The following is a 19396-nucleotide window of genomic DNA, read 5'->3' as shown; positions in this document are numbered from 1 at the left end:
AGAATAAAATTGGCAATATATGTATGTAGGGCATGCTGTTAGGTGTTAGGCTGAGAGGACCCCAAGTTCAGGTCAGAAACAAGGGGCAGAGAACAGAAGTGTATTTGAAATCAAGCTTCTACTCCCCTGGGAGCCACATGGATCCTAGCAACACTGAACAAAGGGCTATAGACAAAAGCGATCAAGGATTCTGGACCATAAACCATTTTTCTACCTCTGGGCTGTATACATTCAGACACGTCACAGTCCTGCATTAGCATTGTCTCCCATGCCCACGCATTATATCCCTAACTGGTCAAACTGCAACTACTGGGATTTTCTGTTTCAAGAGGATTTTAGGTTATATAATGAATTTGTTATCAGATCTTTTGGTTTCTGCAAGAGGAAGATCCAGAGACTAGAGGAGTCTGACCTGCAGGAAAGAGGCTGAGACAAAGCCCAAGGTCAGGCAGTCGGAGCTCTGCACGGAGCAAAGATCCCAAGTAGGACAAGTCCTACTAAGGATACTTTGCTAACCCACTTAGGCAGAACCAAAACCCTTATTATGAAGTCAAGTGAACCCCACATGAAGAAGGGAGTGGTGAGATGTTGGCACATAGCTCAAAATCCCTCTGCCACCATATTAACCATCTAGTAGTCTGAGCAGCTTACACAGATTTTTAAGGGCAATGCAGGAGCAGGGGGATTGTCAAAAGAGCGTGTCTGTGGTTATGGAGGAGGGGAAGATGGAAAAAGAAAAACTGTAGAAAGAGCCACAAACCTCCAGTGCCCACAGAAGACTCTTAACAGTTTTAATTCATGAAAATGGAGAAACATATATTGATCCCTGGAAGAGAGGGGAAATAAAAAGAGGACTAGCAGCCTGCACAGGGGAATCATTGGAGTCAAAATTTCTTGTTGCAACACCACCCATCTGGTCTTCTCACTTGTTAGAATGATCCAACACACTGGTTGAGAAACACTTTTCCAGTCTATTTTTTACACTGCTCAGCGATGAACACAAGGTTTGTTGAGAGACCTGGGATATAGACATTAGCACAACACCACCTTGGTACCCAAATTTCACTCATCAAAAAGTGAACAATTGTGAACTGTCATATATCAATTATCAACACGTTACACATCCTATTTTGATGATGCAATGCTCTAAGTCAAGATACTCAGCCTAAGTAAGGAGGTGTTTCACACAGTGCCAATTTCCCACTTTCACATGGAAGAAAAGAACAAAACTTAATGCTAACTGGCAATGGAACACCCCTCTGGCCTCCACCAGCAGCTGAGGCCAATGGCCTAACAGCTAGGGACTTACCAAGATCCACAAAGACTGAATGACACACACGAGCAGACACCTCTGAGAAGAGCCATTTGAGACACATTCTATGCCTTTGCACTATCTTCCCTTCCTTTTAGAGATTTCTGTCCCTGTTGGGGGAAGAGAGAACCTGAGAGACAGAGTGAAGGGAAGACATTCTCTCCTCTTCATCAAGTAGCAAAGGCATATTCCTTGGGCAGTTTCCTTCTCAACTGTCATGGTGTCAGCAGATTTTATGGGAGGAGGGATGAGGGAATAGACAGGTTCACTACTCAGAGCAATTTTTGGATGCAATTATGAGACTCCTTTGGCACTGTTTTAGGATCTACAAGTTGGAGCAAGTTGCCCTGCACCTAGAGGAGGGATTAACTAAACCAATTTCACCTAAATCAATTTGCACTGTTCAGATGATACGTTCATAAAGCAACCAAGCCATTCTGATTTGTGGCAGTACTTCCCAGGGGTGGCCTTGCAAGGTACAACATGCTAGATTAGGAGTCTAGTAGTCATGAAAGTAAATGGAAGGGAAATACTCACTCCTTCAAGTCTCTAGACTTTACCCCTGCCCTAGACAGTCCCTCCCTGTTCTAATCTGAGAGCTGCAAGTACAGAGGCATGCCTTAAACAAACAGGAGGCCAAAATGTAAGGCCAAAGCTGGGGCCTTGGCCCAGTCAGCAGAGGGCTGCACACTGTAGGTGCTTTTAAGAAACACTGTTGACTCACCACCGCAAGATACTAATCCTGCTTAGATAGCCATGCCTAAAAGTATTTAAGCCACTTTTCAGCAGAAAGTAACTACCTGCCCCCATATGGGCTAAAAATGAGTAAGGTTATGTTTTCAAATGAGTCTGACTCAGATTGTTAGGTTGGAGTACATTAGATATGATTCAAGCCTTAGTTTAAAATAATCATCATTACTCTGTATGTCTTATTTTATGTAAGTTTTCATTCAGTTGCATGTGCACTAAGGGGGAAAAAAAAAGAAACAGACCTAGTACCACAGTAGGGTAATAGATGCAGCTCCCAAAAGGGTTAATAATGGCAAGTTAGGGTTCCCAGTAAACCAGGGTTCCTACTTACACGCAGTCAAACTGTTACCTCAATTAAAGGTAAATGAAGTACTTTCTTTGAAAAGTATAATGCTGAAGGTTTATAGAATCCTTTCATCTTCAAAGGACCAAGCCAAGACTCACAATAGCCAGTACACAATATGATGTCTTTCATACAAGTGCATCAACTATGAAAGAAAGGTCACAGGAATGTCCTAAGGCCACAAAGCCAATGCAACATCAGATCTGAAATGAACTCTCTGATCTCCTTGGCTCCTAGACTTGTATTTCAACCACATAAATCAAGCTGTGTGGAACCATCAGGGGAAATCTAATTCACATTGTATATCTGCATTAATTGATTGGGCAGGAAAATATTAAAATAGCAAAGACTCTTTCCCTCTCAAGGCCGTGATAAGTGGAGTGAAAAGGGGGATGTGAGCATTAGGGGTAACCAGCTGGGGTAAAATGAGTAGTAGAGGAGGGACTCTCCCTATTCAGGGTTCCCCTTCCACTGGAACATTGACAGAGAACTGACTGGAGTACTGGAAGGGGACAGAATGGAGTTAGGGGCAGCCCTTATGGCCCATCTTAAGAATCAGAAGAATCAACCCACACACAGTACTCGTCTATTTACATAGCCTCTAATACACTCCTTTATAAGGGCTTCTCTTCAGACACAAACAACCATAACCATCCACCCTCCCCACACTCAGAAATCCTCAAAAAGGCAAAGCTGGTTCAGAAGCCAGAGGCTGCTTGACAGGGAGCCTGGGAGTGCACAGGACTCCAGGAGACGTGTGGTTCTGGCTGGGAGATTCCGGTGAGCAAGTAGGTGTGTGATCACCACGTAGGAAGAAGGCGAGTGAGCATGAAGGCGGGTAGGGGAGTGTGGAAGAGAAAAAGTGAAGAACCCAATGACGCCAGGATTCCAATGTCCTGCTCTGAGAAGAAACGCCTCCAAGAAATGTGCTGCACGCGTTATGCTAAGTAACCGAAACCTTATCATCACCAAAAATGTTTCTGTCAATCTACTCCGCTGTTATTTACTTAATTCTTACGAGCCAGGAATGGAAAAACCCCACCTTTCCCGGGTTCCATCGCAGTCTGTCTGGGGGACCTATAAGTTTTCCCTCTCCCCCACTGAGCTGGTTTCACAGCTAGGCCAAAAATAAGGAACCACCCAGACGGAGACTCGAGGATCATTCCCCTGGCAGCAAAGGGATTAAGTTCCGCCCAGCCTCCCCGCGGGCAGGGTGTCCGCAGCATCTTTGGCTGCCGCAGCCGCCACAGCCAGGCGGCCGAGGGGCGCCGCCCGGGCCAAGGAGGTGGCCGGCTGCGGGAGCGTGGGAAGGCGGCGGTGCCCTTTCCCAGACTAGCGCCCAGGCTCTCGGGGAGCCGCTCGGGGAGGGGCCCGCGCCCGACCCGGCTGGACTGCGCGGGAGGCCTAGGACCCGCCCCCGCCCCCGCCCCGGACCCCGGAGTGCAAACTCCGTCCCTGGAGGGCAGCGACGGGAGCCCGGGCCCCAGCGGCGCATCAAGGAGCCAGGGCCGGGCCGGGGCGCCCTCCGCCGCCGCCGCCACCTCGGAGCCTCGCGGGGCCCCGTCACCCCGCCCCGCCAAGCCCCGGAGCAGCCCTCGGCCCCCGCCGGGCCCCGGCCGCACCTGAGACGCGCGGCCCGAGCCCGGGGCCGAGCCCTGCGCCGGTGGTGGCGGTCGGCCCCCGGGGCCGCGGCGAGAGGGCGCGTTTTACCCAGAGCCTTCCCGGCGGCCGGCCATGTCCTCGGCGCTCCCAAGGGCGCCGGGTGCTCGCCTGCCTCCGGCGCGAGCTGGCTCAGGCTCCGGCGCGAGCTCCCTGGCTGCCACCGCTGCCGCCGTTGCCGCCGCCGCTCTAGGCCGCCGCCCGCCTTCGCAGCCGCCGCCGCCGCCGCGCAGCAGCCAGGATCCGCCCGCCCGCGCGCCCCGCCGGGGACAGCACGGCGGCCGCCACGCTACCGCGGCTGGGTCTCCCGTGCCAAACTTAAAGAGTTTTCGCTCCTCAGTCCAGGGGCAGCACCATGACACCGCGGCAGCACCACACTGTCATTTCCGCCGTCGCAGGGCGTGGGGGGGTGGCGGGGGGGAGAAGGCGATTCCGACGAAAAGGGGGATGGGGTGGGGGCGAAGCGGGCTGGGGCTGCTGCCCCGAGGGAGCGCTGGGAAGGGCCCGGCAGCCGGGGCGCTCGGCCACCTTCCCCGGCTCACCTTCCGCCGCCCCCGCCGCTCTCAGCTCCCCCTGCCCCTCCTCTGGAGGCGCGTTTACATGTTTTCTCCCCTGGCAGGAGTGACCGGAGAAACCTGAGCGAGCAAAGGCAGCGGGTGGGTGGGGTTCGGGTTACTACTGTACCTACCAGCTGATTCCAGCAGCCTTTTCTCCAGCGCCCTGTCATCTTGAAGGAAGACACACGGAGAGGGGCCGGAGCGGGGGTGTGTGTGTGTGTGTGTGTGTGTGTGTGTGTGTGTGTGTGTGTGTGTGTGTAAGAGAGCGAGAGCGCCAGCAGAATGTGTGTGAAATGCAGAAGGAAGACTCTGGCCAAACTCTTCTCCCAGCCGCCAAGCCCCTGGCACCCACAAACCCCTAGGTTAGAAAAACGAAAGGGCCGTTGCCACCAGCAATGAGAAGAGAGTGCCCGGGTCCAGCGCACAGGTCCTCGGACGAAGCTGCTCTATGTAAAGTTAACTACAGAATAAAACAAAAATAGTGGAGGAGACAGAAAAGGGCAGACAATTGAAGGAAACCCAACCCCTCTTTCTTTTTACAAAGGGAGAATGGCTGTGTTTTATTGGCCTTGGGCAGAAGTTGTGGAGATGGATTAAAGCCACCAAAATTAAAAAACAAAACCAAAAAAGGCGGGGGGAGAGTGTAGGGCCTCATTTACACATTCAAATCCTTGATGGGTCAAACCAGAGGGTCTTTAATAAGAGGACAATGGGACAGATGCTAGCTATATAACAGGTATTCAATGTCCCTAATAAGCTAATTGGTCCAGCTGGAACCCAGAAGCGCTCATTGGTCTGGAGTCCGCCCGCCCGTGGGCTGACCTGTCATTGGCTCAGAGACCACCTCCCCACTCCCCGAGGAGGGTGGGAGAGGGAAGGGGGAGGAGGCCCCAGAGGAGATTCTGTACCTCAACATAGGGAAATGAAGGGGATTTTTTAAAAAGGCGAGATGAAGGGGAAAGGAGTGAGAAAATGGGAGGAAAGAACCCCCTCTCCCATAGGCCTCCCATTACCTTCGGTGGGAATGAGTCCAGAAAAATTAAGGTAATTCTGGGTGTATCCCATCAGGGAACCAATAGTAATTAGCCAACACCCCGCTAAACAATGTGCAAGAGAGCACTGAGGTGGAAAGGAAGGCAAAAATCACAACCAAGCTATCCTGATGAAAGTCTGGCCCTAAGAGAAGTAAAAGTTAATGAGTCACACCAAAAACACAAGTAAAAATAAAGCTAAACTAGACAAGAGGGACTACATTCAACTTAAAAACTTCTGTGCAGCAGATGAATCAACAATGAAAAGGCAAAAATAGAAAATATTTGCAAACCACGTACCTGGTAAGAGGTTAATAGGTAAAGAACTCCTACAATCCAATAACAAAGTAAATATCACAATTAAAAAATGGGCAAAGGACTCAAATAGGCATTTCTCCAAAGAAGATAAACAAATGGCCAATAAGCATATGAAAAGATGCTCAGCATCGCTAATCATCAGGGAAATGCAAACCAAAACCACAATAAGATATTATCTCACACCCATTAGGCTGACCAGTATTTAAAATAAAACAGAAAATAGTAAGTGTTGGTAAGGATGTGGAGAAATTGGAACACTATTTGCAGTTGGTAGGAATGTAAAGTGGTGTGACTGCTATGGAAAACAGTGAGGAGGTTCCTCAAAAAACTAAAAATAGAACTAGCATGTGATTCAGCAATTCCACTTCTGGAAATATATCTGAAAGAATTGAAAGCAGACTCTCAAAGAGATATTTGCACCCCCATGTTTATTGCAGCATTATTCACCATAGCAAGAAGTGAAAACAACCTAAATATCCATAGAGAGATGAGTGGATAAAGAAAATGTGGCATATACACTGATGGTATGTGTACTGAATATGGCATATACAGAAAAAGAGGGAAATCAGCCTTAAAAAAGAGAGAAATCCTGCCATAGACTATGACATGGATGAACATTGAAGATAATATGCTAAGTGAAATGAGCCAGTCACAAAAGGAGAAATACTGTATGATGCCACTTACAGGAGGTACCTAAAGTAGTCAGACTCATAGAAACAGAAAGTGGAATCATGTACTCCAGGTGCTAGGGGGGAAGGGGAGGAGAATTGTTTCGTGGATGTGGAGTTTCAATCAAGCAGGACTGAGGTCAGGGGTTCTAGGGAATCTGTTGCATGAAGCTGTGCATGTGGTTGTATTGTACACTTAGAAATTGCTGAGAGTGAATTGTATGTTACATGTTTTTTTTGTCACAATAAAAAATTAATTTCTAAAAAATTGAGTCAGAATTAAAATAGTAGCATAGCAGAAGAGTATATATGTAAGAATTGTGTATATATAAATATCATATATATTTACATATTGCAGATATTAAGTGAAAAGAGAAAGCTGTTTATGGTTTGCTACTACTATGTAAAAAAGGAGGGAAGGTATATATGTCCATCCATGTATGCTTATAGGAGTTTCCCTGGTGGCTCAGATGGTAAAGAATCTGCCTGCAATTCAGGAGACATGGGGTTTGATCCCTGGGTCAGGAAGATCCCCTGGAGAAGGAAATGGCATCCCATTCCAGCCTAGAGGATCCCATGGACAGAGGAGTCTGGCGGGCTACAGTCCATGGGGTAACAAAGAGTTGGACACGTCTGAGTGACTAACATTTTCACTTTCATTTATGCTTACATGTGTATAGACTTTGGTAAAGATACCTAAGAAACTGATTGCCTAGTTCCCTGGGAGTCAAGCATTTATGATTATGTAACATTGTGAATGTACTTAATACCTCTGCATTATACACTCAAAAATGATAACAAAGGTAATTTTTACATTATGTATATTTTAATGCAATAAAACAAATTTAAAAATTAAAAGAATGAAAAGGTATATATAACAGGTAAAGCTTATTGAATTTGTGTAAGAAAGTAGATGTATGTATATGCCAGTAAAGGCATAGAATGTAACAGGGAAGCACAGTATAAAATAGCAAGAGCCAAGAATTGTGGTGGATGTTGAGGGGATTGTTCATGTTTGAGTCTATATATTTTATAACTGTTTGAATACTCTACAATGAGAATTTCTTTTGTAGTAAAACAAAATTTAAGGTATCTCTTCAAAAAACCCAAAGTTGAGTCAGAAGTCAATTGATCCCTGAGAATTCTTTAACCTCACTTGATATGATCCCTACTGAGAGCTGAAGAGTTTTCTGAAATGTGAAGAAGCAACCACTTTTATCACGGACACACCAGAACCAAGCTAGCTGCTCTTGGCTGAACTGTCGCTTAAAGGAAACTTGCTTTTAATGGCTTTTTATCATCCTTCAGAAACCACCTTTCCTTCACTTTTTTAAAATTAATTTTTATTGGAGTATAGCTGATTTTCTTTATAGTCCAACTCTCTTTGGAGAAGACTCTTGAGAGTCGCTTGGACTACAAGGAGATCCAACCAGTCCATTCTAAAGGAGATCAGTCCTGGGTGTTCATTGGAAGGACTGATGTTGAAGCTGAAACTCCAATACTTTGGCCACCTGATGCGAAGAGCTGACTCATTTGAAAAGACTCTGATGCTGGGAAAGATTGAGGGCAGGAGGAGAAGGGGATGACAGAGGATGAGATGGTTGGATGGCATCACCGACTCAATGGACATAGGTTTGGGTGGACTCCAGGAGTTGGTGATGGACAGGGAGGCCTGGCATGCTGCGGTTCACAGGGTCGCAAAGAGTCAGACACGACTGAGCGACTGAACTGAACTGAACTGATAGCTGATTTTAAATGTTGTGTTAGTTTTAGGTGTACTGCAAAGTGAATCAGTTATACATACACATATATGCACTCTTTTTTAGATTTTATTCTCATATGGGCCATTACAGAGTATTGAGTAGAGTTCCCCATGCTAAACAGTGATCCCAAGGACTATACAGTCCATTGAATTCTCCAGGCCAGAATACTGGAGTGGGTAGCCTTTCCCTTCTCCAGGGGATCTTCCCAACCCAGGTCTTCTGCTTTGTGGGCAGATTCATTACCAGCTGAGCCACAAGGGAAGCCCAAGAATACTGGAGTGGGTAGCCTATCCCTTCTCCAGCAGATCTTTCTGACCCAGGGATTGAACCGGGGTCTCCTGCATTGCAGGCAGATCCTTTACCAACTGACCTATCAGGGAAGCCCAAATAGTAGGTCCTTCTTAGTTATCTATTTTATACATGCATGCATGCAAATCACTTCAGTTGTGTCTGACTCTTTGTGACCCTATGAACTGTAGCCTGCCAAACTCCTCTGCCCATGGGATTCTCCAGGCAAGAATACTGTAGTGGTTTGCCATGCCCTCCCTCCTCTAGCAGATCTTCCAGATTCAGGGATCTGACCTGTATCTCTTATGTCTCCTGCATTGCCAGGTAGATTCTTTACAACTTGCACCAGGTGGGAAGCCCTATTTTATACATGAAAAGTGAAAGTGAAGTTGCTCAGTCGTATCTGACTCTTTGCGACCCCATGGACTGTAGCCCATCAGGCTCCTCCATCCATGGAATTTTCTAGGCAAGAGTACTGGAGTGGGTTGCCATTTCCTTCTCCAGGGGATCTCCCCGACCCAGGGATCAAACCCGGGTCTCCTGCATTGCAGGCAGATGCATTACTGTCTGAGCCACCAGGGAAGATATTTTATACATAGTGGTTTGTATATCCCTTCCCACTTCTTCCCTTTGTATCCATGTTTGTTCTCTACATCTGTGTCTCTGTTTCTGCGTTGCAAAATAAGTTCATCTGTACTAATTTTCTAGATTTCAAATATAAGTGATATTATATGGTATTTGTTTGTCTCTCTGACTTACATAATTGTGTATGACTTTAATAGTCTTACCTAAGTGTCCAGTGCTTTCAAACTGGTCTCTGGCTTACCAGAGCTCTACACAGAGTGTCCCAACCCCATCAGATGGTCAATACTGAAATCAGATTGATTATATTATTTGCAACCAAAGATGGAGAAGCTCTATACAGTCAGCAAAAACAAGACAGGGAGCTGACTGTGGCTCAGATCATGGACTCCTTATTGCCAGATTCAGACTGAAACTGAAGAAAGTAGTGAAAACCACTAGAGCATTCAGGTATGACCTAAAGCAAATCCCTTACGATCATACAGTGGAGTGACAAATAGATTCAAGGGATTAGATCTGATAGACAGAGTGCCTGAAGAACTATGGATGGAGGTTCGTGACATTGTACACGAGGCAGTGATCAAGACCATCCCCCCAAAAAAAGAAATGCAAAAAGGTAAAATGTTTTTCTGAGGAGGTCTTACAAATAGCTGAGAAAAGAAGAGAACCGAAAGGCAAAGGAGAAAAGGAAAGATATACCCATTTGAATGCAGAGTTCCAAAGAATAGCAAGGAAAGATAAGAAAGCCTTCCTCAGTGATCAATGCAAAGAAATAAAGGAAAACAATAGCATGGGAAAGACTAGAGGTCTCTTCAAGATAATTAGAGATACCAAGGGAACATTTCATGCAAAGATGGGCACAATAAAGAGCAGAAATTGTATGGACCTAACACAAGCAGAAGATATTAAGAAGAGGTGTGAAGAATACGCAGATGCATGCATTCTAAGTTGCTTCAGTCAGTTGTGTCCAACTCTGTGCGTCCCCATAGACGGCAGCCTACCAGACTCCTCTGTCCACAGGATTCTCTAGGCAAGAATACTGGAGTGGGTTGCCATTTCCTTCTCCAAGAATACAAAGAAGAGCTATACAGAAAAGATCTTCATGACCCAGATAACCACAATGGTGTGATCACTGACCTAGAGCCAGACATCCTGGAATGCAAAGTCAAGTGGGCCTTAGGAAGCATCACTACGAACAAAGCTAGTGGAAGTGATGGAATTCCAGTTGAGCTATTTCAAATCCTAAAAGATGATGCTGTGAAAGAGCTGCACTCAATATGCCAGCAAATTTGGAAAACTCAGCAGTGGCCACAGGACTGGAAAAGGTCAATTTTCATTCCAATCTCAAAGAAAGGCAATGCCAAAGAATGTTCAAACTACCGCACAATTGCACTCATCTCATATGCTAGCAAAATGATGCTCAAAATCCTCCAAGCCAGGCTTCAACAGTATGTGAACCGTGAACTCCTAGATGTTCAAGCGGGATTTAGCAAAGGCAGAGGGACCAGAGATCAAATTGCCAACATCCACTGGATCACTGAAAAAGTAAAAGAGTTCCAGAAAAACATCTACTTCTGCTTTATTGACTATGGCAAAGCCTTTGACTGTGTGGATCACAACAAACTGTGGAAAATTCTTAAGGAGATGGGAATACCAGACTACCTGACCTGCCTCCTGAGAAATCTGTATGCAGGTCAAGAAGCAACAGTTAGAACTGGACATGGAACAACAGGCTGGTTCCAAATCGGGAAAGGAGTACATCAAGGCTGTATCTTGTCACCCTGCTTATTTAACTTATATGCAGAGTACACCATGCGAAATGCCGGGCTGGATGAAGCACAAGCTGGAATCAAGGTTGCTGGGAGAAATATCAATAACCTGAGATATGCAGATGACACCACCCTTATGGCAGAAAGCAAAGAACCAGAGAGCCTCTTGATGAAAGTGAAAGAGGAGAGTGAAAAAGTTGGCTTAAAACTCAACATTCAGAAAACTAGATCATGGCATACAGTCCCATCACTTCATGGCAAATAGGTGGGGAAACAATGGAAACAGTGAGAGACTTTATTTTTTGGGGCTCCAAAATCACTGCAGATGGTGACTGCAGCCATGAAATTAAAAGACGCTGTTCCTTCGACGAAAACTATGACCAACCTAGACAGCATATTAAAAAGCAGAGACTTTATTTTGCTAACAAAGGTCTGTCTAGTCAAAGCTATGGTTTTTCCAGTAGTCATGTATGCATGTGAGAGTTGGACTATAAAGAAAGCTGAGTGCCAAAGAATTGATGCTTTTGAACTGTGGTGTTGGAGAAGACTCCTGAGAGTCCCTTGGACTGCAAGGAGATCCAACCAGTCCATCCTAAGGGAAATCAGTCCTGAATATTCATTGGGAGGGCTGATGCTGAAGCCTAAACTCCAATACTTTGGCCACCTGATGCGAAGAACTGACTCATTGGAAAAGACCCTGATGCTGGGAAAGATTGAAGGTGGGAGGAGAAGGGGATGACAGAGGATGAGATGGTTGGATGGCATCACCTTCTTGATGGACGTGAGTACGCTCCGGGAGTTGGTGATAGACAGGGAAGCCTGGCATGCTGCAGTCCATGGGGTCACAAAGAGTCAGACACGACTGAGTGACTTAACTGAAGTGACTTGCTTCATTGTGTATGACTGTAGTCTTACCTAAGCGTTCAGTGCTTTCAAACTGGTCTCTGGCTTACCAGAGCTCTATACAGAGTGCCCCAAACCCCTCTTCCCTCCCCAAACAGCAGCCCATATTCTGAATCTTTCCTATTTCCTTCTCAAAACCTAAAACTGCTGCTGGGTTCCTTTCACAAAGGACCTTACTGATAAAGGATTTCAGTCAACTAATTTGAGCTAAATGTTAATAACTTCATTTGTCTCTCTGTTAGTAATGTTTTAATTTTAACAGAGGCCTTCCATGTATTAAAGCAGTGACTAATAGTGTGGGTGGGTGTGAATGGGGGTGTGGAGATTTTACTAATCACATCCCATAAGCAGCCAGTTTGAAAATATCTCCACTTTCAGTGGTTTTATGCAAATTATCCCTGTAAATGTATTAGAGTAAATGTTTTGTGTCTGGCAGAAGATGCAAACTCGGCTGGGAGTATGTGATGAAATTATTTGTCTGTAATTATTTAATGGTTACCTTTGTATATAGCATGTGTTGATCCTATTAGCAAAATAAATCGGGCCCATGGGAAAAAAATGACATCTGACAAATTCTGCTTGAGGTGTTTAATTGAATTAAGTGAGGCAGACTCAGGACACCACAGTTCTAGAGGATGAATGTGACAGCTCATGGGCTCTTTTTTTCCTAACTACAAATATGGGGGCAGGGTAGGTGGAGGAATGCTCAAGATACTTTCCACAGAGAGAAGCACAGAGCCCAGTCTGTTTCAGAAGGAAAAAAATCACAGAAGGGAGATTTTGTTGCATAAGAGCATTGTTACTTCTGCAGAAGGGAACCTTCATACTGCTCTCAAAAGAAGTGGCTAATTGTCTGAAATCCAGAAGTTGACTGAAGGCTTTTCTAACCAGTGAGCTCTTAACAAGATGGTGAGAAGAAAAGTACTTTGGCATGGGCTCATCTATAGGACATTGTTCTAAAACCAGTTGTGAACATGCCACGTTCAAATAAATACATTCCCAGTATGGAGAAATGGCATGCTACTAGCCCTTCTTACTCACCTTTGAACTCTATTCTGGTATTGCTTTCATTAATTTTGTAATTTATTTGAATTATTCTGTTTGTTACAATAAACATATCTGTTTGAAATCTATGGTACATTGGTAAATGCTTTCCTAGATTTTTAATTAGCCTTTAAGACCAAGCCTAAAACTTGAGGCTCACCATGCTTTCCTAACCAGCTCACCAGGTCACTTACAATCTAGTAGTGTCTATGACTCCATGTCCTCCAAGTTTTGCTCCCATTTCCAATGGGCTCTGTTGCTTCCTCCTGCTGCTCTTCAACCTCTGAAGGTTTGTGTGACCCAAGCCTTGGTCCTTGGCTCTCTTCTACTCCTACATTCACTTCCTAGGTGACCTCTTGGCTCTCTTCTACTCCTACATTCACTTCCTAGGTGACCTCTTCTAGTCCTATGTTTTAAGTACAGTCCCCACTTTAGCTCTCCAGCTCAGACCTCTCCCTTGAGTTTAGACTTGCTTATCCACCTGACTATTTCATATCTCCACCTGGTTGCCTCATGAACAGTACTAACCTTTTTTTTTTTTTTTTTTTTTTTTGGCTGCGCTGAGTCTTAGTTGCTGCTCTGACTTTTCTCTAGTTGTGGCGAGCGGGAGCTTCTCTCTAGTTGCAGTGCACAGGCTTCTCATTGTGGTGGATTCTCTTGTTGTGGAGCACTGGCTCTAGGGTGCACAGGCCTCAGTAGTTGCAGCTCCCTGGCTCTACAGCACAGGCTCAGTAGTTGTGGCACATGGGCTTAGCATGTGGGATCCTCCCGGACCATGGATCAAACCCATGTCCCCTGCATTGCAAGGCGGATTCTTTACCACAGAGCCACCAGGGAAGCCCAGCACTAACTTAATGTTACCAAAAGAGACCCCTTGGTTTTTATTACTCCCCATCTCAGTCAATTACACCACCTGATTGCTTAAACCAGACCCTGGGATGTTATCCTTGATGCTCTCCTCTCCCCAACACTCGGTGTTCAATCCATCATCAAGTCTTACTTTGGTCTCCCCTCCTCTACTTTTGGGAAGCCCTGGTGGCTCAGCGGTAAAGAATCTGCCTGCAGTACAGGAGACATGGGGTTTGATCCCTGGGTCAGGAAGATCCCCTGGAGAAGGAAATGACAACACCTCTCCAGTATTCTTGCCTGGGAAATCCCATAGACAGAAGAGCCTGGTGGTCTACAGTCCATAGGGTCACAAAAGAGTCAGAAACAACTTAGTGACTAAACAACTTCTTTTGCCCTCTTACAATCACTTAAAAGTGCTCTTTTAAAAGTGATCAGATTTTACTTTCTTCTCTCTGGCCATTAGAGTAAAATGCAGATTTCTTGACATTGTATCTAAGACTTGGCATTAGCTGGCTCTTATCTACCTCTCCCACTTCATCCTGTTATACTCTTACCCTTACAATCCAAACACATTAGTCTTCTGACACCCCTGGAACCACAAGCTCTTGACTACCCCAAAAACTGCATGTAGTCTCCCTCTGCTGGAGTGCTCTCCCTTTCAGTCTTCACCTGGCTGTTCTAGTTCCTCCTTCTGTGTTATGCATCACCTACTCCAAGATGCCTTCCCTGATTACCCCATCTAAAGTAACCTCTTCACATTTTTCTCTAATATAACACCCTCCAGGACACTTACTGCTAGCTAAATTTATTATATGTGTTTATTATATTTCTCCCACCATGCACATGCACACGCGCATGCACACACACACACACACACACATACACACACACACAGAGCACACACAAGCATATATAATCCATGAGAACAAGAACTTTGTCTCTATCACTGGTGCCTCTCCAACAACTAAAACAGTACCCAGCTCATAGTAGGTGCTCATATTTGATGGATGGATGGCAAAGAACAGGAAAGAGTGCAGTCCAGAGATGACTTTCATCACACTGATTCAGATTTACTCCAATCTTCCATCTGCAATGGGAATATCACATGGAAAGGATCTCTTGGCAGAAATTTATAGCAGATTCATGCAAAGAGGCCAGACACATTTCTCTGTGCCTCAACTGCCTAAATGCCAGCAATTTTCAAACTGACCCAAGAAACGCTAGTGTCCCTCAGGGTATTAACCAGTGTTTCGAGAAAAATGAATTCGCTCAAGTAAGTTTAGGAAACGTTGCACATCAAATCTCTCTCTCAGAGACATTAGCATATTAAGGCTTTAAGAAGTCTTGCCAGAAATAAAACCTGTTTTAGCTTTACTTAGCATTTTCCAGATATATTTGACCCTGGAACTTTCATGTTTTACTCACTTACTGATATCCCACAGGATACTAGCATCTCTCAAAATACAGTTTTGGAAATACTGTCACAGATATAGACATAGATAAATATGTATAGATAGACATAGAGATGGGCTTCCCTTGTCTATAAATAAATATTTATAAATGTCTATAAATATATATACTGGATATTAATCAGAGTTTACTTCAGGAACCAGAGATCAAATTGCCAACATCTGTTGGATCATAGAAAAAGCAAGAGAGTTCCAGAAAAAACATCTACTTCTGTTTTATTGACTAAGCCAAAGCTTTTGACTGTGTGGATCACATCAAAGTGTGGAAAATTCTTAAAGAGATGGGAATACCAGACCACCTGACCTGCCTTGAGAAATCTGTATGCAGGTCAAGAAGCAACAGTTAGAACTGGACATGGAACAACAGGCTGGTTCCAAGTTGGGAAAGGAATATGTCAAGGCTGTATATTGTCACCCTGCTTATTTAACTTATATGCATCATCATGTGAAACACTGGGCTGGATGAAGCACAAGCTGGAATCAAGATTGCCGGGAGAAATATCAATAGCCTCAGATATGCAGATGACACCACCCTTATGGCAGAAAGCAAAGAACCAGAGAGCCCCTTGATGAAAGTGAAAGAGGAGAGTGAAAAAGTTGGCTTAAAACTCAACATTCAGAAAACTAGATCATGGCATACAGTCCCATCACTTCATGGCAAATAGGTGGGGAAACAATGGAAACAGAGACTTTATTTTCCTGGGCTCCAAAATCACTGCAGATGGTGACTGCAGCCATGAAATTAAAAGATGCTGATTCCTTGGAAGAAAAGCTATGACCAACCTAGACAGCATATTAAAAAGCAGAGACTTTATTTTGCTAACAAAGGTCTGTCTAGTCAAAGCTATGGTTTTTCCAGTAGTCATGTATGCATGTGAGAGTTAGACTATAAAGAAAGCTGAGTGCCAAAGAATTGATGCTTTTGAACTGTGGTGTTGGAGAAGACTCCTGAGAGTCCCTTGGACTGCAAGGAGATCCAACCAGTCCATCCTAAGGGAAATCAGTCCTGAATATTCATTGGGAGGGCTGATGCTGAAGCCTAAACTCCAATACTTTGGCCACCTGATGCGAAGAACTGACTCATTGGAAAAGACCCTGATGCTGGGAAAGATTGAAGGCGGGAGGAGAAGGGGATGACAGAGGATGAGATGGTTGGATGGCATCACTGACTTGATGGACATGAGTTTGAGTAAGCTCCGGGAGTTGGTGATAGACAGGGAAGCCTGGCATGCTGCAGTCCATGGGATTGCAAAGAATTGGACATGACAGAGCAACTGAACTAAACTGAACTGAACTGACTTCAGGTCCATGACCATAAATTCCAATTCAGAAATACCAGTGAAATGAAGTTGAATGGGATTCAAGTTTAAAATAAAGTAGCAGTTGGAGATGGTGCTTTCTGTTACTATCAACCAGCCTGCAATGGGTTAACAGTTCTACTTTTAATAAGTTCAAATCTTCTAGCCTGGATGAATTACTCCCTAGGCAATGAGAATGTGCAAGTACAATCAAAGAACCATTGTCAGTGATCATTGGGAAATCGTACACATGGGAGAAGTATCAGTATCAGATCCTCAAAGACTAGAGACGAGGGGCTTTCAAAGGAGGAAAGATAGTGGATTCTAAAACCTACAGACCAGGGTGAACTTAATGTGGATCCAGGATAAGATTCATTATCATTCATTCCTCTAACCCATTTCAGTACTTCTTTCTGTTCCTTGTAGCTCAGCTGGTAAAGAATCCACCTGCAATGCGGGAGATCTGGGTTCGATCCCTGGGTTGGGAAGAGCCCCTGGAGAAGGGAAAGGCTACCTACTCCAATACTCTGGCCTGGAGAATTCCATGGACTGTATAGTTCATGGGGTTGCAGAGAGTCGGACACAACTGACCAACTTTCACTTCACTTTCACTTCTGTTCCTTGAACCCTCCAAGCTCATCCCTGCCTAGGGCCTTTGAGTTTGCTATTCTTTTTGCTTAGAGCAGGGGTGGACAAACTTCTTCTCTAATGAGCCAAATAGTAAATATTTTTGGCTTTTGAGCCATATGGTCTCTGTCACAACTATTCAGCTCTGAGCAAAAGCAGCTACAGATGATGCGTAAAGAATCAAACTTTACTTACAAAAACAGGCTGTGGTCCAGATTTGGCCCAAGGGTCATCTTTGGTCTACCTAGAGTGTCCTTTGCCAGGATTGTTATAATACATACCTTTTTGTTCAAATTCAACTCAAACATCCTTGTCTCAGGGTACACCATCCAAAGCAGCTATGCATTTACTTGCTTTCAAATCATTCAATTTTAATTATTTCCATTGCACCCATCACTAACTTGTATTTTTTGTTTATTGGCTTGTCCCCATGTGCCCACACACAACAGAATAACTAACACTTATTGAGCTCTTTTGATGTATCAGACACCGTTCAAAGCATCTTATGTGTATTAGCTCTTTTAATCTTAATAATAATCTCGGAGCAATAACCCTTAATTTCCCCATTTTATAGATGAAGAAAGCAGGGCTGAGAGATTAAGTAATTTATCCATAGTCACATAGTTTAGCAGGTAGTGTTTCCAGGATTTAGACCCAGGCTTATAAGCATTATGCTACTGTGATATTGTGATTTATAATAAGAAATACATATATTTGGCTTTCCTCCCTGTTCCTGGCACAAAGCTCTTAAAACTTTCAGAATTTCCTAAGTGATGAGAGTGGAAAATGTGTTTTTCTTATGTTAATGAGGTGAATTTTGGATCACACCCAAGGTAGGATGCTGGTTGCCAGGGGACTTCCAGAGAGGGGAGGGGCTGGAGGTTGAGTTAGCCAATGGCCAGTGATTTAAATCAATGATTCCTATGTAATGAAGCTTCCATAAAGATCCAAAAGACAAGGTTTGGAGAGCTTCCAGATTGATGAACATATTTTTTTTAGAGTATAATTGCTTTACAACGTTATGTTAGTTTCTGCTGCACAACGAAATGAATCACTATATGTATACATATATCCCCTCCCTCTTGAACCTCCCCCTCCACCCATCTAGGTGGTGAACACATATTGATGCTGGGAGATTGGGCACACAGAAAGGGCTTGGAAACTTGGTGTCCCTTCCCAAATACCTTGTGCTATGCATCTCTTCCATCTAGCTGTTTCTAAGATTATATCTTTTAATAATAAACTGGTAATCTAGTAAGTAAAACGTTTCTCTGAGTTCTAGGAGCCATACTAGTAAATTAGCCAAACTAAAGGAGGGGGTCACTGGAACCTCAAATCTCCACCAAGTGAGTCAGAAGTACAGGCAACCACCTGGTCTTATCATTGGCATCTAAAGGGCAAGGGGCATCTTATAGGGCTGAGCCTTTAACCTATGGGATCTGACTCTTATGTCCAGGTGGATAGTGCCAGAATTGAGTTGAATTGTAGCACAACCAGCTGGTGTGGGAAAATTGCTTGGTGGTATGGGGAAAACCCTTGACACTTATCGGGATTGGAGTCAGTATCATACTACAGTGTATCTCAATTACAAGCTCCATGAGAGCAGGGTTTTTCTTTTTTTCTGTCTGGTTTACTAATGATGAGCCTAGAACAGAGCCTAGTCCAATGCTTGGTGTAAGTTAAGTGCTCAATAGATATTTATCCATTTAATAAAAATTATAGAATGCTCAGATTATTAAAGTGAGATGTTTTTACTAAGAATGAGTCAAATTAACCTGATTTTTTCCTTTGATGAAGCTAATCATTAGAGAGAATAAGCAAATGGAATTTGGGATTTTGGGGGGTTTTAACAAAGAATTAAATAAGCTCTTTTCTGGAACCCTTATTTTACTAAACCTTTCATCATTTAACACTGCTGCTCATTTCTTTCTTTTTTGTGGTTTCCATGACACCACACTTTCCTTGTTTCCTTCACACCTCTATGACTATTCTTACTTGTTCTTTCATGTGATTCTCCTCCTCCATCAGCATGTAGGTGTGTTGACCAGGATTTCATCCTTGGTCCTTGGTTCTTCCCACTTTTTGAATTGTCCCAGATGGCCCCATCCATTCTCATTGTTTTCAGTCTTACCTTTGTTCTGATGACACTCAAATCTATATTGCCAG

The 19396-nt window shown here is 44.3% G+C and overlaps 2 protein-coding genes across 6 annotated transcripts in view; both read right to left on the bottom strand.

Annotated features, from left to right (window-relative positions):
* MID2 (midline 2) overlaps positions 1-5333 on the bottom strand; it is a 108093-nt gene extending 102760 nt beyond the window's left edge. Inside the window, exon 1 of one of the 5 annotated variants that reach the window (XM_043895607.1) lies at positions 4753-5333. The gene's annotated coding sequence lies outside the window, so the exon portion shown is untranslated. Of the gene's footprint in view, positions 1-4027; positions 4412-4606; positions 4710-4752 lie in introns of those variants that run through there. The other 4 variants (XM_043895610.1, XM_043895606.1, XM_043895608.1 and 1 more) reach the window with 4 other exon arrangements.
* The window catches only part of NCBP2L (nuclear cap binding protein subunit 2 like), a 57634-nt gene that overhangs the window by 3228 nt on the left and 35010 nt on the right, over positions 1-19396 (bottom strand). Inside the window, exons 3-6 of the mRNA XM_043895865.1 lie at positions 4753-4791; positions 4443-4699; positions 4180-4353; positions 3448-4060 (exon numbers count right to left, since the gene is read on the bottom strand). Coding sequence (XP_043751800.1) covers positions 3448-4060; positions 4180-4353; positions 4443-4699; positions 4753-4791 — 1083 coding nt within the window. The remainder of the gene's footprint in view (positions 1-3447; positions 4061-4179; positions 4354-4442; positions 4700-4752; positions 4792-19396) is intronic.

This window comes from Cervus elaphus, chromosome X (assembly GCF_910594005.1).
Source record: "Cervus elaphus chromosome X, mCerEla1.1, whole genome shotgun sequence".
NCBI classification, from domain to species: domain Eukaryota; kingdom Metazoa; phylum Chordata; class Mammalia; order Artiodactyla; family Cervidae; genus Cervus; species Cervus elaphus.
Note: the sequence above shows the minus strand (reverse complement) of the source record. Positions and strands in the feature narration are given on the sequence as shown.